General features: G+C 41.1%; 1 protein-coding gene across 5 annotated transcripts; it reads right to left on the bottom strand.

The window, feature by feature from the left end:
- Positions 1 to 498: 498 nt before the first annotated feature.
- On the bottom strand, positions 499 to 19,393 carry YAF2 (YY1 associated factor 2). Of its 5 annotated transcripts, XM_083182691.1 has the most exons (6): positions 18,623 to 19,393; positions 16,807 to 16,854; positions 16,054 to 16,179; positions 13,443 to 13,547; positions 10,827 to 10,979; positions 499 to 4,924 (listed from the first exon to the last, which is right to left on the bottom strand). In XM_083182691.1, the coding sequence occupies exons 2-6, from the start codon at positions 16,815 to 16,817 to the stop codon at positions 4,687 to 4,689; spliced, it is 633 nt and encodes a 210-aa protein (XP_083038817.1). In that variant the 5' UTR covers positions 16,818 to 16,854; positions 18,623 to 19,393; the 3' UTR covers positions 499 to 4,686. The 5 variants fall into 5 exon arrangements, with proteins under 5 accessions (XP_083038817.1, XP_083038820.1, XP_083038819.1 ...); XM_083182694.1 differs by lacking the exon at positions 13,443 to 13,547 and having other exon boundaries at positions 18,623 to 19,389; XM_083182693.1 differs by lacking the exon at positions 16,807 to 16,854 and having other exon boundaries at positions 18,623 to 19,389.
- Positions 19,394 to 25,247: the final 5,854 nt, after the last annotated feature.

The raw sequence follows: 25,247 nt of genomic DNA, 5'->3' as shown, positions 1-25,247 counted from the left end.
AGTTTGGTTTGGACAGCACCTCAACCTTCCCCCCCCTTTTCGATTTCTTACAAGCCATAAACATAAAACAGTGTTAAAAGTATTGAGTTCCTCGCAGATTGTAGACTTTTTTTTGGCCACATAATTACAAAGATACATAATTTATCTCAGATTAAGCACTTGTACTCACCCATATTTAAAGTCTTTAATGAAAGGTGTAGCAAAACGGACCATGTGACTGAAAGGAAAGGATACATGATTGGATATGATTTCCCAAAGAAATCAGTAATGGGGTACCTATTAAACATAACACAAGACTCATTTTCTTTAACTAACTGTATTTCATAGTCAACATCAAAACTCAGTACCTTTGTGCGTAGAGTATGGATTTGAAACATTAAGTACAATGGCACAAAAATTCAACACATCACAAATGTCAGGAAATACAAAAAAGGCATAAACTGGATAACATTACATTTAACGTTTGGGTGGTAGTTGTAAACAAAGATGCAAAACCTGTATTCATAAAAATATTTTATTGGTACATGTACAGGATACCAACTTCGTATAATGGATTTCCACACCAGGCAATAATGAAATGAACACAGCGATTTGTTTCTGATTTGACATTTACAGAAATATTTAATGGGACTGAATGGTTCGAGTACAGGGCAGCACAGGCCCTTTTAAGAAAGGTGTGCACAGGAGGGTGGGAGAAGGAAGCTACACTACCACCTAGTAAAAGATATACCCTGATCCCATAGGCTATCCATGCAACAGTTTTTCCATGGGCTCCGCTGTACCTTATACAGCCCTATGGAAGTGAAAGAATCAAAACACTCTCTGCTGCCATTTAAAATTGGTTCACAGATTGTCTGTAATACAGAATTGGACATAGTATAGCCCTGACAAAAACAAACAACAGTCCGCAGGGCTGAGAGAAGATCCTTCGTAAATTCTTTTTTGTAGGTGGTAATGGAGCTGGGAGTACAGCATATACTAAAAGTGGTTGCGCTACATTTGTAGAATTGGCTGCCAAAAAAAAATAATAAAAATACTAAAGCAATGTTTGTATTTAATTACTGTACATTCATTTGAACCATCTTAATTTGCTGTAACTCTTAGCAGATAAAAACACATTTTAGTAATTAGTACAGTATATATATAAAAAAAAAAGTTAAAGCAATTATTCTCAAATACCTTTTAATTAAAATCAGAAGTGAACGCACTTTTTATAGCACCATTGATTTTAAAATGGTTTGATTAACTAAAATAGTTACTTAAATTCTAATGTCACAAAGCTTAAGACCCATTAAAGAAATGCATTGGGGAGCCACAAACTGTTGTGGTATCCTGTATAAAAGTAAAATAAATCAATTAAATCTATTTTCATTTTCTTGCTCAAAGCTGTGTTGCCATGGATTCACTACCAACACACTCATCCTAATCATATTATGCCAAATAGTAAACGTCATATAAAAACAATATGTATTTTCATTTTCTTCACCGTTGTGCAACTTTTTATAGAATTAGAACTAATGCAAACTGAGACTCACTAAATACACATGAAAACATTTGGTTAACAGGACATTAGGACACAAAAAAGTCTGCTTAATACAGCAGAATACTAAGTTTGAAATGCACATTGTAGTTTTTGTCCAACACCATCACATGGCGATTAAGGGTAGAACTCAATTAGCCGCGGTAGATCACCATGGGCTAAATGATCACCTGAGGATATCCAATTAGCCAGGTTTTTTTTTTTACCTACATAAGAAACGTCTTAAAAAAAAAATCCCCAATAACTATCAGATTAATAGATGCCGCGACCCTGTTAACACATGAATCGGTGACCTTTTAACGGATTCTGGGCCAGATGCACTAAGCTTCAAAAGTGATAAAATGGAGTGACAAACAACCAGCCAATCAGCTCCTGTCTGACATTTTTCAAACAGTCTGTGACATGGCAGGTAGGAGCTGATTGGTTGGCTGTTTACCAATCTCCATTTTATCAATTTTGAAGCTTAGTGCATCTGGACCTCTGCGTTTTTTTATGCCCCAAAACACATTGCTTTAAGGGGTGCTAACGGGGAGATCAGGAGTTTTGACCGCAGAAACTGAATTCCACTTTAAAAGTAAAAAAAAAAAAAGAACAGTAAAGACAGAAACAAACTTGCCAGCATGGTAATACATGACAACTTCTTACAGCCAGCAGTAAAACCCAGAGTAACAGTTGCCCAAAATACACGTATAAAAACAAAGTAAATGGCAAATTTCATACAAAGGCTATATTTATATTTTTCCTATTTAAACCACACCAAGTACCAGCAGGTGCATTTAAGATAGTCACTTTGAAATTCCTGTAGCATTAATAGTTGACTAAATCGATTTTTGAGTTGTATACATAACTATGCATCACAATTTTCCAAATAATACATATTTAGGCAGATTGATCTATGGTATAAAATTTTATTTCAATACATGCCCATAAGAATCTATTCAACATGTTAGTACTCACTAACCTAAAAGTGAAGATGGAATTACTAATAACACTGCATAACAAAATGATCAACCACATTTCCATGGCACTTGAACAATAATTTGTAACATTTAAGACTAAAAATGTGTGCTCAACCCTTTTGTGCCTGACAGCATTAAATAGATGCACAGAAAGCTATAGAGGGCATCACCAATAGCAACTTCAATAAGAACTCTTGTGAGCAGTTACATTAGGGGTAAATCTACACTCTCCAGCTTCAGAGGAAAAAGGACAATAAAAATTGTGATACAAATGGTCAGTCACTTTTTGTTCTCACTCTAGCCTAGTGAACAAAATGCAATACATATGCAGAAGGTGTTCTAGCCACAGACTGGCCAACATCAGAAACAAAATAAAAAAGCTATTTGATTCCTCTTACAGGCATTAATATCAGGACATTCCATTAGCTTTTCATGGCTGGGGAAACCACATTTCACAATACAAGTTGCATACAAAATTCATAAGACTTCTTACAGGGAAATAATAATGATTATAGCTTTTGGCTGGCTCAATCTAGTCACTAGCTTAGTTAATATAACTAGGCTGCACAACAGTCCTTTTAAATAGCAAATATTAAGTCAGATGTGTAGCTTGACAGCTCCAAATAAAATGGACTCTACCATACACTAGCCCCTGTTCCCATGATCTGATGAGGTACGCTTCTCCTAGACATCTCCTTTTGTGATCGTGGCTTGGACAGAAGCTATAGACATGGCAACCATCTGTATAGCAATGCAGGCACTGATGGGTGTGACTAGGTAAGATTTCAAGACCAAACAGTTCAAAACAATCAGGTGCCTGTGCAGTGTCTCTATAGTAAACTTGCCCGGTGTCTCTACCTTTCCCCAGCCCCTGCTGGGCACAGTGATAGTGACCTCACATTCTGTTGAAGTATCATTTCAAGGTTTAAGGAGAAACCAATTAAGCAGAATTCATATTTAATTCTTTCAGTTGTTGAGGTCTTATTTAAAATTGTAATGGTGTACTGCCAACTTTAATTTCTCATATAAAGTATTTTACAAGCTGACACTCAAAGGCTAGTAACACCTAAAATGAAAGGGACCTATATACACATTTGTTCAAGACTGAGATTAATTACATGTATGTACAGTTTATTAGCCCTGTTTTTTATTGAACCAAATTCAAAATGAGTCCTGTGTAATCATAGCAAAATGCTTATTACCAAAAAGGAGTTACAACTTTAATATGTCAATGTGATGTTTTTACCCAGTCATGAACAAATATTTTTTAGTTTTATGATTTTGAATATAGTCTTGTGTAATGTATTCAGTATTATAAATATAAAATTAAAACATTTTGCTTCTGTTTGACTAAATATGAGTCTTTGCAACAGCCTTGCACCACAGTCCACCTTCATTTGATGACGCTACTTGCTAAAAAGTCCCTCACTCATACATACATGCCACACACACCAACTGCTTATTAGTAGCCAAAGACTATCACAGTGATCGTTAATCCTTAGAACTACTCCTCAAATCAGACAGCTAAAAAACTCATTAACAAAAAATAAAATATGAATGCACTATTATGTGCTGCAGTCAAACACTTTGAGATTCTGTGTGGATAACCCGCAAGTGGTAAGATGCACACTATCTGAAATTAGATATCACACAGGGTTACCTACTGGTAAATATTGAGGCTCAGGGAGATATAAAACCAGCTTCACATGTAAATTTGTTCTAACAATAAAACCGTTTGAATGGAATTTTGTGCAAAATAGATAACTATGCCCTTTACAACATAAATAAAAAAGGATAGTGTCCCCGTTACTGCTGTACCTTGGGATGGAAAGCAAACATCAGACTATAGGGTAGACATGGCAGCCAGTACACACTGTATTCATAGGGTAAATATTCAAGAGGCTCAAACAAGTAGAACATCTTTACAAAATGCAGAGTAGTAGTAGTATATATTATTTCTGTTTATAGCAACCTTTTTCATGTTTTGGTGTCACATCGATAGTCTTTTCTTTCAAGGTGCACTTACAAGTGAAGAGTTATATATATATTTATAAAAAAAAATAAGTGCGTACATAACCTTTTTCTTCCTCAAAAAATACCAGATTTGCCTCAGATTTTCCCGTGTAACTGTGGTGACTATTGGCAGAATATTCTTGTCACAATATGAAGGAAAGGCTAGAGAGAAACTTAATGAGATTCCCCGTTTACGGATGATGTTTCTCCCCTTGGTGAAGATGACCTGGATATTCCGCGCTCTGTGTTTTCAGAGCCAGATCCGCTCTGACTGTGCTGGTCCACTGAGGTGGCACTGGATGTAGGGGGGGACTTTGTTTTCTCCTTAAAGTCTGTAATAATGACTGTTAGGTCCCCCACAGTAACCTCCAAATGCTGTGCGCTACTTCTATCCACATTTTTCAATCGTGGCCTAGAACAAAGGAAACAAAATAGGTTATTAAATGTAAAGCATTTAAAGTTGATATTTTCAAGATATTTTCCAAAACTCTGTAAAGACCATACATTTCTGACAAGACTGTTCTACCCATTTATTTACAGTTTCTTATATAGCGAAGCAAATTCCATTGCGCTTTACACTTGTAGATCTGTCTACAAATCAACATAAAAAACGCATAGATTGGTATCCTTACAGAAAATTGTAAAAGTTATTTTATCGAGAGTTAAGGCCCATACACACTGGGCGACTTTGAGCAGAAACTCACTCAAAACAGCAGGTTTGAGCGGCTTTCAGCTCAAAGCCGCCCAGTGTGTATGGCCCGGCGTTGAGCGCTGCTGATCACTCCCCCAACATCACCAGGAAAGCCGTTCATCTGCTGGTTATACCCAGCGGCTTTTGCACTGTAGTGAACAGGACCCGGGTCGCATCGACCCAGGTTACCCGTTTACACTACAGTGACCCATGTTTAACCCTGGTCGCTACCTGGGTAGAAATGCCGGGTCTCACGACCTGGGTTCTGTCTAGAGGGAGCGTTTCAACCTGCCTAAAATCCCGGGCTTTGCATGCTCCTGTGCAAAAACCCGGCATATCTAGGCTAGTGGAAAAGGGGTATTAGCTTTCCTCGGGTTATGTTTTTTTTATGACTAATTTTACTCTCATGCATTCCCCAATTGGTAGTTATTTCCTTATCATGAATTTTAGACTGATAAAAAATATTTTAACTCTGCATGCTGTGAGATGCTGCTTTAATTATTTGTCAGACAAGTGCATTCTTAGGGAGGGGGTGACTCCATGATGGTGTTTGACAAGCATCATGGCTTAACAGCTTTTCACCCTGTAAGCAGCATTATGCCCAGTGATATGGTTTATCGGCACTGAAACGGCATCAGCCCATCTGCTGATCCATGTAACTCATGATCACTGTACCCTGTGACAATGTGTATACAGCATTTTTGCATGTTTATTGTAGATGAAATTACATTAATACAGGCATTATATTACATCAATACACTGTTTTGTGTGCTGCTTTTTCTCTGCACATTTTGGAATAGCTTTGAAAACTAGGCACCCAGTGATAAGTTTGATTGTTCTCTCAATGATGGGTCTTATGGCATAAAAGGGTAACTTGGTGGCTGCTGATGGTTTTCTAAACACCTTAGCTTTTCCCCTCTCACAGACTTTTGCATATCCCCATATGGGACGGAGTTTGAAGGTATAATGCAAGTAAAGGATGGTATTTTTTTTTTTTTTAAGTTTTATATTTGAATCAAAGCAAGATAATTTGAGGGTGTCATGCCTGAGGGTTGGGATTGACTTGGGAAGTTGTGTGTGCAAGAAGCAGGACCTGCTGGGGTGTGGATAAAGCTGGGAGGCTTAATCCACCTCTTCCTCATAAATTGAGGAATGAGAGGTGGCAGTGGAGCTGAAGGTAGTAGGAGAGAGGAGTCTCAGACTAGAATCAGATGGAGACCGGCCTGAAAGCCAGTAGGTGAGTAAAAGCAACTCCCTTAACTAACCAAACTGGAACTGGATTTGGTCAGACTGGGTCCATACAGATAAAGAGAACCTGGGAGTTCAGCACAAAGCTGTAACTTCAGTGACATTATTCTGGCAATTTGAGAAAGACAGGAAGTTGAGCACTCAGTGGCGATTAGATGCTGCGGTCAGCCGGTTTGAGTGCACTGAGTGGTGGAGAAGAGACAAATGACTTGGTTCAACACAGCTGCATCCATACTGAAGTCTTTGGGGTAAACTTGGTGAGCAGCCTGAGTGCTAGCATGCTGTGTACACACAATGGGGCAGATGTATTAAGCCTTAACAAGATATAAATGCAAGGGTGATAAAGAGAGATAAACATCCAGCCAATCACCTGCTAACTGCAATGTTACAGGCTGTGTTTGAAAAAAGTCAGTAAGGAGCTGATTGGCTGGACGTTTTTCTCTCCTTATCACCCTTGCATTTAGCTCTTGTTAAGGCTTCATACATCTGCCCCACTGAGTGCAGAGTGCTTTGGAGAACAGCTTCCATATGCAGGCAGAGGGCTGTGTAGATAGATCTCATAGATAGCTGAGAATGATGCGCAGCACAGGCAGACCTCTGTGTCATAAATGAGTGACGTTTGGCTACAGCACAAGTTTCTTTAATAAATAAAAAAAGTGACACGCATACACTGTGGTGGATGTAGCTACAAGTCATCTTAATTGCGGTTTGAAGCAGTATTACTTTGCCATTTCTTCTTTGTTTCATTCTGATTTGAACAGAAAATGCTGCTCAGATTAGTGTGGTGCTCAGGACCAATACTGTTTGCAGACACTAATGCACAAAGTACAGCACATTTCCAATATCACCTGTCAACATATAGTTTTTGTATAATGGGAATGTTCTAATGCTATAGGTATATTAATTGAATACTGCACTAATATTGCCATAATAAAGTGTAAACCTTTTCATATGAAGGAGTGAACCAAATAAAAAAAAGGTACTACACTACTGAAGCACTAAGCACAAGTAAAAGTCAATAGTTAATTACAGTTCATCAACCGAGATTCATTTTATTTTTTTAAACAAACTGATGGGGCGGTATTCAATGCCTTTGGCAAGGGGGTTTGTACGGCGAGGATGGCTTTTCCTCACCAAAAGCACCGTCAAACCCCCTCGCAGTATTTAATGTACGGCTGAAATCCTCACTGTGAGAGGAAATCAAGGATCCCCTTAAATGGCAAGGCTCGCCGCAAATGCAGCGAGTCCACCTTTTTACTGGCCACATTCGCCATTTCCTCCTCGCCTCAGGCAAGGTGGAAGCAGCAAGTGAAGGGGAGGGAGTTGAATACACTGACGGCGAGCTATCGGCATTTCTCCACATTGATAGCTCGCTGTCAGGGCATTGAATATACCTAATGGACTTGATTCACTAGTATAAATAGTTGCCTAACTACGTTAAATTTATTACACACATTACAGTGCATAAAATATACATTAGGGCATTTTTATGAAAATCTGGACAAAGAGCCTAAAACATAAAAGGCAACACAGGTATAACACGAGTGATCCTCAAAATACCCGCTAAAAATGCCTACATTGCTTGCTGTGCCTGTTCTTTTAGTATAGTGCAGTAAATTAATTGAAGTTTAGTTAAATACTGCATAAAAAAAAAAAAAAAAAAAAAAACAGTCGCTGTGAGTGACACTGGCATTTTTAATCAATATTTTGAGAATCTCTCACAGCAACATTAAGGCTGTGTACACACGGGGGTAATTATAACAAATATCGCTGGAAATATGGTCGCTGAGCGACCATATTGCCAGTGATTGGAGTGTGCACCAACGATAAATCGCCGGGTGCGCGCTCCCGTTTTCAGCCCCTGAATGGTCGCTGGTCGGAGGAGCATGCTCCTCTGACCAGCGACTTCCACTGCCTCTTCTCCCAGCAGTGTGACATTTTCATCTGTGACCATCTCTGGTCGCAGATGAAAGCGGGGCACTGAGCAATATGATTGCTAAGCAATATATTGCTAGCGATCATATTGCCCCGTGTGTACGCACCGTAACATTCAACAGGTTATTTAAAAGCAATTGTCACACCTCTTTTGACAAATTACCTTAGCACTCAAAGGGTTAAATCAGTTGAAGTGCTATATTATGCTATTTTGAGGACTGTCATTTTGATTTGTGATCTAGTACTTTAGATTAGGCAGTGTTCATTGAATGAAAAACAGTATTATGGACAAGATTTCATTCATGGTCATATAAAGGAAAATAAGTTACTTATCACAAAATATTTCAAAAATAGTGTTAATATAATGTAAATAAAGCAATACTAGACATAAATTACTTTCGCTGCATTATATGCTTGAATTAAAATGTACAATAGTAAAGTTGATTCTATTACCCAAAAAGGTAAAACAGTTAGAATATGTAAAACAGTATGTTTTCCTACTTGGTGACTCAATTACCACAACAATGATTCCATTACTTATGTGCGCAGTTACCCAAATTGCCATAGTTTTACCAATTTTAGGTATTTGTATCCCCAGGCCTGTGTTCTAAGTTTAAAAATGCAATTAGCCGAAGTAGTTAAGCACAGGCTACTTAAAGCCGCAGGGCTATTCAATTTGCCCCAAAGAACAGCTGCAGTGATTTTTTTTTTAAAATAATCCCCAATAAATAACTTATTTTCAGGTGCCACTGCCATGCTATTACTTCTGTACAGGAACGTATCCCAGATTCTGTGTTTTAACACCTGCTAAGAGTTAATATACTAGCAATAGCCCTGGCCATCAAATTGAATAGCCCCGGGCATTAAAGCCTACAGGTGCCTATATGTGAAGTGATGTGTTCCGTATTAGATCGCATCTAGTACATAAAGCATGCGATGTGTTAAAGCAGTGTGCCTTTTGTACTAGATGTGATGCAATTTAGTACAAAAAGTACGGGCTGCACATATTTTTTCGTACTGTGGGATGTGATGCACCTGGAAGCGTGTGCATCCCATCTGAAAAATGGATGGGCACATTAAGGGGGATATTCTATCTCCGGCGAGCACCTCCCATCGGGGAGATGCCCGCCGGGCCCTATTCAATGCTGTGTTCCCCGACAGCATTAAGCAGGGTATCTCGGCAGAACGAGCCCAACATCACTAGCTGTCGGGCTCGTTCTGCCGAGAACAGCCGGGAAGTGACGAGCTGCCGGCTGCAGCTCGCCTCTTCCCGGCCGCAACCGGCGGCCACGCCCCCTTTTCGCTCCCCGGCAGGCGGGACATTGAATCCCGCCTGCGTGTTCTCGGTCGAGATGACCGAGAACGGGACTGGGTCACGGCGGTCGAGCAAGCTCGACTGCCGTGACCCTGACATTGAATACCCCCCTTAGGCTACCACCCTTTTATACACCTGGTAACTTATAGGGGCAAACTGAACTTTCCCCTTTTGGGTTCATTTTATTTCTAGAATGACCTATTAAAATAGTTAAGTGGATGTTAAGATGCCAGGATTACATTCATTTGAAACAAAGCTGTCATCACAAGAGGAAAAAAATATATATATTCTCACCCCCAACAACTTTCAACTGTTAATTATATGGAGCATATATATGAAGACGCAAGCACCCACAGATTCAGTTAGAAATAGCTATTTGCAGGACTCACACAGAGCGCATAATTTTCTACAAAACGTGACCTGTACTCGACTCCAAAAAAAAATGGGACATACGATAGCAGGACCATACAGAAGGTTACCATAAGGAAAGCATTGGATGTTCTTAAAAGGTTCAAAATAACAGCTTTTTGCATTTCTACACCAAGTGCATCATTATTTAGTGTTCACTCTAGGATTGTTTTTTTAGGGCAGGGTGCTGACCACCAGACACAGCACATTCCATATTAGAAATTTACATAAGGGGTAGACGAAAAACCCATAAAAAAAAAAATTCCACACTGCACATGATTACGCTTATTAAACATGGTCATACTCTGCTGTGCCCATTACATATTCTGTCGTAATGACAATTACACATGATGGCACACATCAAAAGTCTCAGCAGCATAGTGCCACACACAAAAAGGGCAGGTTGCATTTTGAGGTTTTAAAAATGGGCAGGGTGCGCAGGGTACCCTGCAAAAGAAGCTTAGAGGGAACACTAATTATTAATTGGAAAGGGTGTACTATGTACCATGTGTTTACCTTAAAATAGCTTCTCACCTCTTCAGGGAGGTGCAAAAAAAATGTCACTGTACTGGGGAAAATACAAGTTTGGAATTGAATTGCAAACTGAATTCTCTATGAAAATTTGCAGTGAAAATGGCTTGAAGAACCACTTCTAACTGAATTGACTTCTCATTTAAGAGGATTAATAAACTTTCCCCCAAAAAATAAAAATAATACCTTGTTTTCTTGTTACTGTTCTTTTTAATAGGTGTTTCTTTTTCACTCTTTTCTTTCTCTATTTTGTCTTTTTTCTCCTTCTTCGACTGCATGGGAGGCACAAATTGCTGAGTTACCTGCTGTGCAACCAGCTGTGATACAGGCCGAGGTTTCCTGCATGAAAACATAAAATTATTGTTGCCATTTTGATACAGTCCAACCCCCTTTTTTTTTGGGGCTATTTCTTGTTGCCAACACATTTTTTTAAAGAAAGTATTTGTGTGTTTATTTTTACACACAAACACTGCAACCACATGGGCTATAGCAGCACTATAAATCGAGAATGAAATGTATGACATTTAAAAATTTTAATTAAATATTTTATTTGCAGATCAGATATGGGAGATTAAAAATGAAGTGAACATGGGACAAATCAAAGTATTAATATCAAGTGTATATAAAGCATTTACTACAATAATATGTATCCAAATGCAAGACAATGAAAATGTAAATATTACCAGATAAACTAAACCATAAACACAACATACATTAAGCAGTAACTAATCTCCAAGTTACTATTGTTGAAAATTACAATTTAACAGCTATTTTGCCTTACTAATTTATGTCAAAAGCATCTTATGGCTAATATCCCTAATACAGGTCGAGTATCCCGTATCCGAATATCCGTTATCCGAATTATTCCGAAATACGGACATTCCAGAAAGTGAAAAAAAATATTTTTTTTGCTAGAAACTCACTGGGGACATTTGTAACAGCATCACTGGGGACATGATATGTAACTGGCACTATATATGTGCAAAACAATGATTGCTTGGCATTCAAATTCAATATCTGAGATAGTACACAAATTTGGTTTCATGTTTTGAAACCTTGTTTTTTGAACAAATAAAATATATTTGTGTGTATTTTATGTGGTAATAAAATATATTTGTGTGTATATTATGGGCAGTATTCAATGAGAAAAATTCGCTGTGATTTCTGGAGAGTTTGTGCTTTTCACGCGGTGGAGAGAGTTTTTTTTTCTCCAAAGGCGAGCCACCCTATTCAATGTGAAATATTCTCCGTCTTTCTAAGTGATTCTCGCCGTCTCTCTCCGTGTAGAAATTCTCCATCTTTTGATGGAGAGCAGGAATGTGAACTTTTAAACTAAAAGGGTGTTTTTTTTAATTTTGGTGTAAAAAAATCAGGTTTTTTTTTCTGTGAATGGCCATGTTATTTTTATTCATGTGCCTATAGCACATGAATATATATTTAATTTAAAAAAAAAATATTTTTTTACATTTTTTTTTTTTTTTTACACAGTGCAGCCAGCAGGGGGCCGGAGCGCTCGAGCCGCTCATTAGATATTCATATATTCACTGCACCCGATGCACGTTCGGGTACAGTGAATACTGGGTCCCCCGCTGGCTATAGGGGGGGCAGCCTGTGCTGCCTGGGTCCAGGGGAGCCCTGCTCCCCTCCCCATATCCCCTGCAGCAGCCAAGAGAGACTTTAATCTCTCTTGGCTGCTACGGCCCCCGGCTCCCTGACAGCTCCCTGCCGCGGACGCTCGTCCGCTGCAGGGGTTAAGACTCGCCGCGAGTGGCGGCGAGTCTTTAACACGTTGAATAGGGGGAGCAGGAGGCTCCGGAACACGGAGAGTGCATGGCGAGAGAAAAAATCTCTCGCCATGCACGGAGAATATTTGACATTGAATACTGCCCTATGTGTTTATACAGCATAAATGCAAGATACTTCAAAATACATCATTGAAATATTAAAATATTCCGAAATACGGAATAATCCGTTATCCAAAATTCTCCTGGTCCCGAGCATTTTGGATACGGGATACTCAACCTGTAATAACAACACATCAGAGAAAGAGTTTATAACCACTTGACTGCAAAACTTAATCAAAACGTTAGCTGCCAATTGTAATGAATGAATATTAAAAATTGTTAGATAGTCCAACACAGAGTACATTAGGGCTGGGGCTAAACTGCTGGTTTTCACTTCAGCGAAAAAAGTACCATTCAGTGCTAGCCAACATCAGCTAACAGGAAAGGGTGAGTTGACCAGATTCAAATGTAATGCAATATGCCCAATAGACTAGGCCAGGCACATCTGAACTATGGCCCACCAGTTGTTGTGGAAAGTCCCATCATCCTTTGCCATAGTTTTGCTATTAGGGAATGCTAAAATTATGGCAAGGCATGCTGGGATGTGTAGTTTCAAAACAGCTGGAGGGCCACAGTTTGGACATGCCTGGACTAGGAAGACATCTAATATTCCGAAACAAAATCGGTGATGTATCTTGACGTGCAAGTTAAGTAACTTTTTGGTTTACACAATTATCATCAGGCCAGATAATTATTTTTGACTGTTCAAGTTGCAGTTTATTAAAAAAATAAATAAAAAAAAGTGAAAAATAAATAGCTTGCGCCGCTGAGGTAACAGATTTAAAATATACTGCTTAGTATCTAGATAGTCAATAACTTAATAATTACATCTTTTTAGTGGAAACAGTGTCATAGCTTCTGACAAACATTAGTTTAAATTAGTCAATCTATAAATATAAAGCTAGTATTTGTCCAAAGAAATTTTATTTTCTTTTTTATTATTATGACACCAAAATACCTTTTGTAGACGCTTCTGTGAATCCCAGTAACAATTTTCTTGCTTTGTGGCTTTTCAAAATGTAGTCCTGGTAGGGGAAGTGCAGCCTGCAGTGACTTCATAGCTCTGTGGGCAACGATTGTGGTGGAAAACTACATCTACCATCATGCATTGCATGCATAACAGTAGCAATAAACAATCTCTTTCTCTCCCTAATGACATCATTACCAAGCTGCATGTGGCCTGGTTGGACCAACTATTGTCTGAATACTACCTGTGCAGTTTGTCAATATAAAAAAATTAGCTGGGGACATCTCATAAATACTGAAATTAACAGGAACATCTTTATTGCAAAGTTTTTGATTGAATGTTTTTATGGCTATATAGTTATAGAAAATAAATATTTTTGTCCTGAACTTCCCATCACTAAACCCAGATGTTTCTAAAGATGTGTCCCTGGTAATTAGTCTTTTGAAATGTCCCTATTGCTTAATATTGATATTTATTTGTTATTTTTGAAACATACAATTCTTACTCTATAAGCAGGCATGTCTAAACTGTGGCCCTCCAGCTGTTGTGAAACTACACATCCCAGCATGCTTTGCCATAGTTTTAACATTCCCTAATACCAAAACTGTTGCAAGGCATGAAGGGACTTGTAGTTTCACAATAGCTGGAGGGTCATAAAACATACCTCCTCTATAATCTAATTATCAGGGCTTTATACATTAAGATCAAAGAAAATCATTTTAAATTAAAACAAGACAGAGGTGATACAAAATGAAGTTTGAAGAGGGGTCAGACCAGACTGTATTGAGTTTGCAGTGTCTGTTAGCCAGAGCAAACATATGAAAACTAGATTACTCTACAACATGTTATCCGTAACACTCTTTAGTAAAGACACCATGATACATGGTGGATGGTCCCTCTACAGGGACCAGACAACATCCTATACGGGTGCCCTTTCCCACACGCACAAATGAGAATGAATGAAGATGTATAAATAAATAAATAATACATGTATGTAGAAGACAAGAGGAAGGACTGATCAATAAAAATTATGAAACATGTAAAAAGATGGTGGAGGAAGATAAAGAGGAAAAAGAAAAGAGGAAATCGGCCTTTGGGCTAATCTTTTATATGGGAGAGAGAGGAGCGGGCATGTGGCTAGATTCAGGTACCATGGACAGTTAAATAGTTATGTGGCTATGTAACACATTGTTCTCTGTACAGCAGTCTGCAGGATGGCCTCCCTCCAAGCCCCAACACTGTAGGATTTATAGTTGATATGGCTTCTTTATAGGGTCTGTGCTATATTACTAAAACTCTTAATTAAGTTGTACTACAAAATATGTAGATTTAGAACTAAATAGAAAATGCTATTTTAAAAATCCCACAAAATGAATATATATATATAAAATGCACACATAAATCAGAAATAAGTAATTAAACAAACGATAGGTGCGTGTATACGAGATAAAAAAAAGAGTGTGCATGAAAAATGTAGCACATTTTAACAGTTTTAAAGGCCGATGCCAAAGTACTGTCATCACTGGAGATGCAGGCGCATGAATCCAGACTGCTGGCATCCCTATCGTAAGTATGCAGGGACGGATTACGGTGGGGATGGGGTAGTTAGGCTACAGGGGAGAGGGTAATGGTGTGTACACACGGTACTTTTTGCCTTCCGATGTTGACGATATAGTCAACATCGGATCGGAATCTGATGCAGATCGCAAGGGTTTTAACCCTTCAGATCCAGATCCGATTCGCGTTCACGTATCGCAAGACAGAAAGTCTTGCCTGCCATGACTAGATAGTGCAGATCTGCACTATATAGTCAGACTTGTATGCAAATCGCATGTGCCTTCAGATACTATCCACGATCCGATCTGATCGTGGATAGTATCTGAAGGCACATCTGACTGTGTGTACACACCATTAAAGTACGGCTGCAGGGAGAAGGTAACTATACTTACCAGACCCCTGTCAGTCTTCTGACCACCAAATTCCTGTCCATTGGTTATTTGTATGTATGTTACATGTATGTTAAGATTTTCAGCAGCGATCTATATGTAAAAACACATTTATGCAGTTTACCATGCCAAAAAGATGCATGTAAACATAAGTATAAAAAAAAAATTCAGCAATTGAACATTTTTAAGGTACAGCGATACAAGTGAAGCTGAGTGGTAATGCTCCAACAAATTTTCTACAGTGGAAATTCAGTATAAGACTGAACAAGGTGCACACACATATAATATATATATATATATATATATATATATATATATATATATATATATATATATATATATATATATTCATTTGCTGGGATTGCTTGTTGTTTGAGGGTGTGTAAATGGGAATGTGATTTTCGTACACCAGGGCGGTATTACTAGTGTGCTACATGCTCGTGTCATACTCCTACACTCAGGCTGTGCCTGTGCTGCATGTTACATTACAGGGTCTCAGCATATGGGGATTACATGTTGGCAAATGACAACATACGGCGGTGTGTGTGGGTCACTGCTGTTTGTGTAGGGACACGGCGGGCAGAAGACAATGCTGGCCTGGTTAGCGGGAGACAGACAGGAGCGGGGGACAGACATTGCTGGAGTGCGGCTCTCACCGGGTGGAGGTCCCTTTGCGCACATCACACATCAGGCATTTAAAGGCCTCGGCGCTGTTCTTGAAGGTGCAGACGCTGCAGTCCCAGTAGCCCTCGTCTGACGACGGCTTCGGCTGCCGCTTCGGCCTGCGGGAGAGAGAAGCGTGAGACACAGACATGTCTGCCTGGAGCACACAGCAAGGCCTGCTCCCATCTGCCGCAGCCTCGGGCTCTCCTGCACGGCCCACCCCCGCACGGCGTCTGCTGCTGCCGCCGTCTCTGCACGGGCTCACCTTGTAGGGCTTTTCTTGTCTCCCATGCTGCGGCGGGAAAGGAGGAGAGGAGGCCGAGCGAGGAAGCCCGGACAGCGAAGCGGGGAGCAGGCGGCTGCACCGACCGCGATCAGCCGCAGCCAGCTGTCCGCCGCCGCCACACGTGACCCAGCCCGGCCAATCACAGGACGCACATGGCTGAGTCGGACAGCGGGAGAGGCGGCCGTCAGCGGCTCAGCGCATCATCTGACTCGGCGGCTGCTAATGGTACCGCAGTCACTGGCGACGGACAGCAGCACGGGATGAGGAGGAGAAGGGCGGCAGCCGGGGAGAGGGCTGTGCGGGGGCTGGGGGAGAATACTAGGCCTGTGTGTGCGCGCGCGCGCCATGTGCCAATATCATGATGCTGTGTTATGGCCAGCGGGGAGGCTGCTGTACGGTGTTACATGGGATTATCCCCCACAGCAAGAAAATCTCTTTTTTCTGCTGCATAACGTATTACCTTATTTCCATTTACACTGATTCCGCTTCTCCTCCAGGTTTGGGCTGGCTACAGGGGTATAGGGAAAACAACCAGTGGGCCCTTCTGCCATACTTTGCCTATGGTATATTTTCTGTATTGCATTTCTCGTATTAATCTGGTACATTATCTTACGTACATACAAGGGACAAAGGGCCAGATTCTCTAACCTTCAAAAGTGATAAAATGGAGAGTGATAAACAGCCAGCCAATTAGCTCCTGTCTGACATTTTTCAAACACAGTCTGTGACATGGCAGGTAGGAGCTGATTGGTTGGCTGTTTATCACTCTCCACTTTTGAAGTTTAGAGAATCTAGCCTAAAGCCCATGCACGCTACTGTTTAGGCAACCCAATGTGGCGACTAGCTATACCTCCTCTTCAGATTGGCCACACCCACTCTAATCTCAGTATGCCCTCCTCACCACAGCTCAACATTGTCTTCCCCCATGTATGATTTCAGAAATAGGTGCTCCATGACAGGGGCACTATGCGGCTGTCTATTTTGTCATAGTTGTCTACAAGATAGAATACCAACATGCAAGGGCAAGCTATGAATGGTCGATACCACTGACCATTCCAATATCAACAGCCATCGATTGTGACAGCTGTAGCCATCGTTGCCCATCCATCACATTAGGGAAAGCACTGTCCCTGGCTGTGGCAAATGCTGGCTCCAAATCTGGCTAGCAAATCTCGCAATAGTAGCAAAGTCCCCCAAGCAAAGCACATTCCCAGTGGAGTCGGTTTGGGAAGCGACACAGTGCAGGGATCACCAGAGGGGAGAGTTTTCATTTTCCTGCTTTGGCATCCAAGAGGTTTAGACATGTGCATGATTTGTTATCTGCACATACATGAGCATCGCTAACTCCCCAGGAAACAATCAGTATAATTTTGCTGTATTAAATGCAGATATATCAGTACTGTATAAAAGCATTTAGACCTGATATTTCTGGGTGTGATAAATAATGGGCACTCATACCCATCTGCAAAACATCTGAAAATCACTGATCAGGTGCCCATTACTTATAAGCACCCAAAACTATTTATTAGCCCCCTTTCTGTATACAAATAATTTACACCTGTGAATATAACACTTAAGGTACCCATACATGGTGCAATTGCCGTGTGTGATGCGATGCGCAATTCCACGGACACAGTTAAAAAAGTATGCTCATCCAATAATTTGAACGTTTAGCCATTTCATGCATCTACCTATCTGTAGAACAATTGAATATCACTAATTTGGGCACCTATTATAAGCTTTGTATAAGACGTTTGCCTCACATATCAATGGCACACTGTGCTCCACAGTTTCCACGTCTGTTATTCGCAATGGTGCCATTTATCCAGTCACAATACACCTTTACCATAGCAGCACGTGCTGTTTCAGAAATACTGACACCCTTGGCCCGAAAGCCGATAAGCACCCCTTTTACCCATGATAGCAACAAATGATATGTGCGCAGAAAGCCTATCACACATTTTATATTCCCACCATGCCAGCGCATGACTCATGACTTACATTACAGGCTATGCGCTGCTGGCATCAAATGTAGGGGGTGGTCATAATAATGTGACTCAACTGTACATTCTATAGTTAAAGTGGGGGGGATTAGATTCTTTAGGTTTTGCAGCCATGCTGTTCAGCTGAGCATATAACTGTTCAGTATGGTAACCAAACATTACTACTACATCTTTCTAATGTGAGGGAAAACTAGTGATGTTACCGGTCACAATGTGCCTTTGCTCAATCATTAAGAAAGTTCCTTTGCGACCAACACAGAGAAATAAACTTACCTTAAAGTGTTTAGAAACAGACCAGGCTAGGTGGTTACACAGTTGGCTGATTAGCTTTGGCTACAAAATGAAAGTACAATCAAAGGTAATTGAAAAGCAAAGTTGTCAAATTTACAAAACAACTTATTCACTGGAAAATTCCTTAATACAAAAATAGAAAGATGAAGATTGCCATTTTATCTAGAAGTGGTTTTCCTTAAGATATGGTACAATGTTTAATTGGTTTCAAAACAAATATACACCAGGCATTTAACAGAACAGAGCTATGCAGGAGGGCGACTAAAAGCAATACTGATTAGGGTTGCCAATCCTGGGGCATTTTTTCAATCCCGGGATTTCCAGATTGGCATCCCTATTTAGCAGGCGTGTCCCCGTACCCACCCCACCCTGGCCGACCCGCACATTTACTTACATTGGCGGCTGGCCGGGAGTGGAAGAAGCGTCCGTGGGTTCAAGCAGCAGGACTGAAAAGGGGCGGGTAGGTGCAGGAACAGGATGGCAGCAGAGTGGGCAGTGTGGCCTGCACAGTGTGATTTCTTACTGTCAGGCTGCACGCCGGGGTTGGGAACAGCTGGGCAGTGTCTTGAGCGTGTGCTCAGACGCTGACAGGCATTAGACTGCGCCCTGAAATACCGGATTTTTGGGTCAAATCCCAGAATTGGCCACCCTAATACGGATGAAACAAACATGAAATGTTGCCCTGTGTGCCATAAATCATGTGGTATACTCAGGGTTGCCTACCTGACCCTCTCCTTCAGGGAGAAAATGCTAATTTCCTGGACTTCCTTGGTAATGTAGGATTGCCATCACCTGTGGTGAAACACCTTTCTTATCATTTAACTAGCTCCCCACAGGTGATGGTAATCCTACATTACCAGGGGAGTCCAGGAACAGAGTATTTTCTCCCTCATGGAGAGGGTCAGGTAGGCAAACCTGGGTATACTCTCTGATCTATTGTAGGAAGATTTCATGAACTGGTGTGCTCAATAAGGAACTCCCTCCCCCTCATTCCTTGGAGCTGTGTTTGGTGAAATTTTAAGATTGAATTATCCCAAAAATCTAGTAATATGGAATACTTTTTAGAATGGAAAGAGCAATATACAGAGAAATTGCAGATTGACACATTCTACAGTCTTCAAAAAGGAATTGAAAGATTGATGAAATGGTCATAGTCAGTCTTTAACCATATTGTAGAATGATTTTGCAAATTTCCAATAATCTATCTGTGAACAGGTTTATTTAGTGGAAACAGTGCTTTACTGAGAATATTTAGTCAATTACACCAGTCCATGCCACAATAAAGCTTAAATCCATATACCCCACTACATGGACACAACGCCTGTACACACGGTGAGATATTGGCTAATGGCCAATTTTGACTAAGCAATTTTTGACTAGATGCAAATGGAGATTGTTGACTAAACAATTTTGTTTAAGTAATAATAGTCTATGATCTAGTCAAAATTGCCTTGCCTGCACAATCTATGCTAGACAATATTGACTTAAGGCCCATACACACTGGGTGACTGAGATGAAAGTCGCTCAAAACAACAGGTTTGAGCGGCTTTCAGCTCAAAGCCGCCCAGTGTGTATGGCCTGGCGGTGAGCGCTGCTGCGCGCTCCCGCAACATCACCGGGAAAGCCGTTCAGCTGCTGGTTATACCAGCAGCTGAGCGGCTTTCAGGACGGCTTTGCATAGCACTGCGCTATGCAAAGCCACCCGCCGCCGGACAGGGAAAAGCCGCTCTGTGTATGCACTGAGCGGCTTTCCCACCAGCGATGAATGCGATCATCGCTGTCCATACACACTGGGCATAGTCGCCCAGTGCGTATGGACTTTAAGCAGGAGAAAAACTGGGAGATTTTGGCTAACCTTCTAGGAGATTATGACTAGCCAAAACCTCATCGTATGTACACCCAGTTACACATATTATGGTTTGTTTTTGTCTGATGTCCGTTAATCTACCAGGATGATTATGTGAGGGAAGCCCATAGAAAAGGGGTGTACACATGGAGCAAATCGCTCAGTATGTAAACCCCTAAACACAGGAGCTAGTTTAACAGAAACAGAATAACCTAACAAAAGAAGAGTCTTATCAGGCAATAGTATTTTTAAAAAGTATGGAAGCCACATAAAAAAAAAAAAAATCACCCCAACAATTTCCAAATGATGCCCCAAGTCGTAGAATAGCAGAAAGATAAAGGACTCATTCCCACTGTCAATTTCACCTGTAACAATGGGCCTTATTTTGGTTCATTCTTTCTGACAAAATCCTTCTTAGATGGACAAAACCATGTGCACTGCAGGGGGGCAGATGTAACATGTGCAGAGAGAATTAGATTTGGGTGAGTAATTTTGTTTCTGTGCAGGGAAAATACTGACTGCTTTATTTTTACACTGCAATATAGATCTCACTTTGAAGTAAAACCCCACCCAAATCTAATTCTCTCTGCACAAGTAACACTTGCCCCACCTGCAGTGCACATGGTTTTGCCCATCTTAGAAGGATTTTGTCAGAAAGAATGAACCAAAATAAGGCCCAATGTTACCAGGTGAAAGAATGACCCCACTCACAGGGTTAAATTTACGAAGAGGGTAGTTCTATTGAAGGTGGGATGTGGACCAATACAACCAATCAGATTATATTATCTTCTAGAAGGTGCTAAATAAATACATAGTAAAATCTGATTGGTTGCTATCTGCAACATCCCATCTTCAACAGAACTCCCATTTTAGTAAATTTACTTCAGGGTGTTATTCGTGGTTCAGATCTTATTAAAGGTTTATATCCACTTAACCCCTTCCCGACATTTGACGTACATTTACGTCATGGCCGGGATGTACTTCCCGACACATGGCATAAATGTACGTCATGCCATTTAACTGTCACCGCGTCTATAGACGCGGTGACAGTTTAAACATGTCTGCTGTCCCTGACAGCAGACATGTCCCTGCATGCCCAGGGGGGGTGGCGATGCCTCCCCCCCGTCGGCGATCGTGGCTGTTCAAATGTGAACAGCCAATTACAGCGTTTTCTGTGTACCGGCGAATAACGTTCGCCGGTGACACAGGGATCGGTGGTGATTGGTGCTGTAAAGTACAGCACCAATCACCACGGGGTGTAAGGGTGACACTGGTGTCACCCCACCTCACCCGCCCCCAAAGGCCGTGATTGGTTCGCCGGACCGACGGACCAATCACAGCCATGGAGGGTGATTTAAACTAATGGTGACTGCACTGCAGACGCCATTCCGGTCTGGAATTGCGTGCAGTGCGGTCACCGTACCTATCTGCCGTGATATACTGACCTGATCCTTGCAAAATACTTACCTGATCACCTGATCACTGCTTGTAGCGTGCTGGATGCTTCCTGGATCTGACTTCTTGTGACTTCCTGCTGCTGCTGCAGTGTGATAGAGAGAGAGAGAGATAAAGAGAGATAGTGACAGAGAGTGCTATATTTTGTGTCTGCTACCCCCCCTTTTTGGGGGTGCAGGGATTTTTTTTTTATATATAACTGTCAGTGCTGCTGCTGCAGTGTCAGAGTGATAGATAGTGATAGATAGTGAGAGATAGAGAGAGATAGTGACAGAGAGTGATAGAGAGTGCTTTATTTTGTGTCTGCTACCCCCCCTTTTTGGGGGTGCAGGTTTTTTTTTTTATATATATAACTGTCAGTGCTGCTGCTGCAGTGTCATAGAGTGATAGATAGTGAGAGATAGAGAGATAGAGAGAGATAGTGATAGAGAGTGCTATATTTTGTGTCTGCTACCCCCCCTTTTTGGGGGTGCAGGTTTTTTTTTTATATATATAACTGTCAGTGCTGCTGCTGCAGTGTCATAGAGTGATAGATAGTGAGAGATAGAGAGAGATAGTGACAGAGAGTGATAGAGAGTGCTATATTTTGTGTCTGCTACCCCCCCTTTTGTGCTGATCAGTATATCTGTGCTGATCAGCAACTTTTTGGGGGTGCAGGGTTTTTTTTTTTATATATACCTGTCAGTTGCTGCCAGTTGCACCAAAGGTTGTGCACCTGCTGCCCCTCACTGGTAATCAGTGTCGCATCACTGATCACCTTTTTTTTTTTTTTTTTGAGGGTGCTGTGGGGTCTTTTTTAAATTTTTTTTTTTGCACACACTGTGATTTTGTGGGTGTCCTGTGGCCACTGTGCGATGATCAGTGACATACATCACTGATCAGCTTTTTCGGCACAGGGTTGATCTATTTTTTTTTTTTTTTTTGATCAAATTCCTGTTGCCTTTGAGCGCTGTTCAGTGACGGACGTTACTGACCAACATCTGTGCTCAATTTTTGGCGCAGGACCTTTTTTTTTTTTTTTTTTTGAACCTCTTCAATTTTTTTTTTTTTTTATTGGGATCAAATTCCTGTATAAAGTATTTTTTTTTTCTGCACTACATACACACTACACACTACATACCCCCCGTGTTGAAATAAAGTTTGTACCCCCCCTACACTATACACGTGTTGAAACATTTCACTACCAGAAACACAAAAATAAAAATGGCATCCCAAATGTCATCCCAGTCATCCAGAAGAATGTATTCAGCGGAGGAGGCATATGCCATGCTTGCCTCTGACTCTGACACAGCCAGTGAGGCAAGCGGGGAATTTGAAGGATTCATCTTAAGCTCCTCTTCCTCCTCTAGTGATGAGGGACCCCCTCAAAGACGCCCCCGTAGAGCAGCTGAGACCCCCCCAATACTTGATGTCGTATGGACCCCACCACCAGACAATTTTGAGCCCCAGGTTCCTGAATTTTTGGCCATCCCAGGAATCCAATTTGATTCCACAGGTCTCAGAGAAATTGACTTTTTCAAATTATTTTTCTCTGATGATTTTATAAATTTAATGGTGGACCAAACTAATTAATATGCCCAGCAGTTTATTGCTCAAAACCCCACGTCATCATTTGCTAGGTGGACCCCTGTAGATGCAGTAGAGATGATGACGTTTTGGGGTCTGGTGTTTCATATGGGCATAGTAAAAAAGCCAGAAATTAGGCAATATTGGAGTACAGATGTTCTGTACAGCACCCCACTTTACCGTATGGCCATGACCCGGACTCGTTTTGAGTTAATCCTTAAATTTTTGCATTACAACGATAATGCACAGTGCCCACCCAGAGATGATCCCACCTTTGACCGGCTATTCAAAGTCAGGCCGGTCATTGATCATTTCAGCGCCAAATTTGCTGAGATGTACATCCCAGATAAATTCATTTGCATAGACGAGTCCCTTATACATTTTAAAGGAAGGGTTAAATTCCGCCAGTACCTTCCCAGTAAGAGGGCAAGGTATGGCATAAAAATGTATAAGCTGTGTGAAAGCACCTCAGGGTACACCCACAGGTTTAGGGTATATGAAGGGAAGGATTCAAGAATTGAACCGCCAGAATGCCCCTCCTCCCTCGTAGGTGTTAGTGGAAAAATTGTCTGGGATTTAGTGCACCCCTTCCTGGATAAAGGTTATCACCTCTATGTGGATAACTTTTACACTAGCATCCCCCTGTTTAAGGCCCTTGGTTCAAGAGGTACAGCAGCTTGCGGTACTGTGCGCAAGAACCAAAGAGGCCTCCCAAAAACGCACATTGCCCAAGTAATGAGAAGGGGTGAAAGCAGGGGAATATGCACCGAAAATATGTTGTTGGTCAAATATAAGGACAAGAGGGATGTCCTTATACTGACAACAATTCATGGAGACAGTACCACCTCCATCCCTGTACGAGGTACCAGTACCCACACCTCAAAACCTAATTGTATCCTAGATTACAATAGGTACATGGGCGGAGTGGATCTTTCAGATCAGGTACTGAAGCCGTACAGTGCCCTGCGGAAAACAAAAATCTGGTACAAGAAGCTGGCCGTGTATATCATCCAGATGGCACTGTATAACGCTTACGTGCTATTCCGTTCTACCAGCCAGAGGGGGACATTTATGCACTTTCAAGAGGAAGTCATAAAGGGCCTAATATTTGGGAACCAGCAGGCAGAGGGCCCCAGTACTTCTAGTACTGGCCCCCGTATTGTACCAGGGCAGCATTTTCCTGATGAAATCCCCTCCACTGGAAAAAAGGGCAGGACACAAAAAAGGTGCAAAGTTTGCTATAAAAAGGGAATAAGAAAGCAAACTATTTTCCAGTGTGACACTTGCCCCGACAAACCCGGCCTATGTATAAAGGAGTGTTTTAAAATATACCACACATCTATGGATTATTAGGTTCATCATTTCACCGTGCTTTGGGGGTCTTGCTAATGCCACATAGCACCCACCATTCATTCCACCAGAATCTGAGCCGCAAAATCCAAAAATCACTCCTTCCCTTCTGAGTCCTGCCATGCACCCAACTGGTATTTTTTGGTCACATGTGAGGCATTGCCATACTCGGGAGAAATTGGGGCACAGATTTTGGGGTGCTTTTTCTCCTTCATACCTTCTGAAAATGAAAAATTTTGAGCCAGAACTGCATTTTTGTGTAAAAAAATGTAATTTTTCATTTTCACTGCCCAGTTGTATCAAAATTGGTGAAACCCCTGGGGGTTTGAAATGTACACTATACCCCTAGATGAATTCCCTGAGGGGTGTAGTTTGCAAAATGGGGTCACT

The sequence above is a fragment of the Crinia signifera genome, chromosome 4, assembly GCF_055691185.1.
Source record: "Crinia signifera chromosome 4, ASM5569118v1, whole genome shotgun sequence".
Taxonomy (NCBI): Eukaryota; Metazoa; Chordata; class Amphibia; order Anura; family Myobatrachidae; genus Crinia; species Crinia signifera.
Note: the sequence above shows the minus strand (reverse complement) of the source record. Positions and strands in the feature narration are given on the sequence as shown.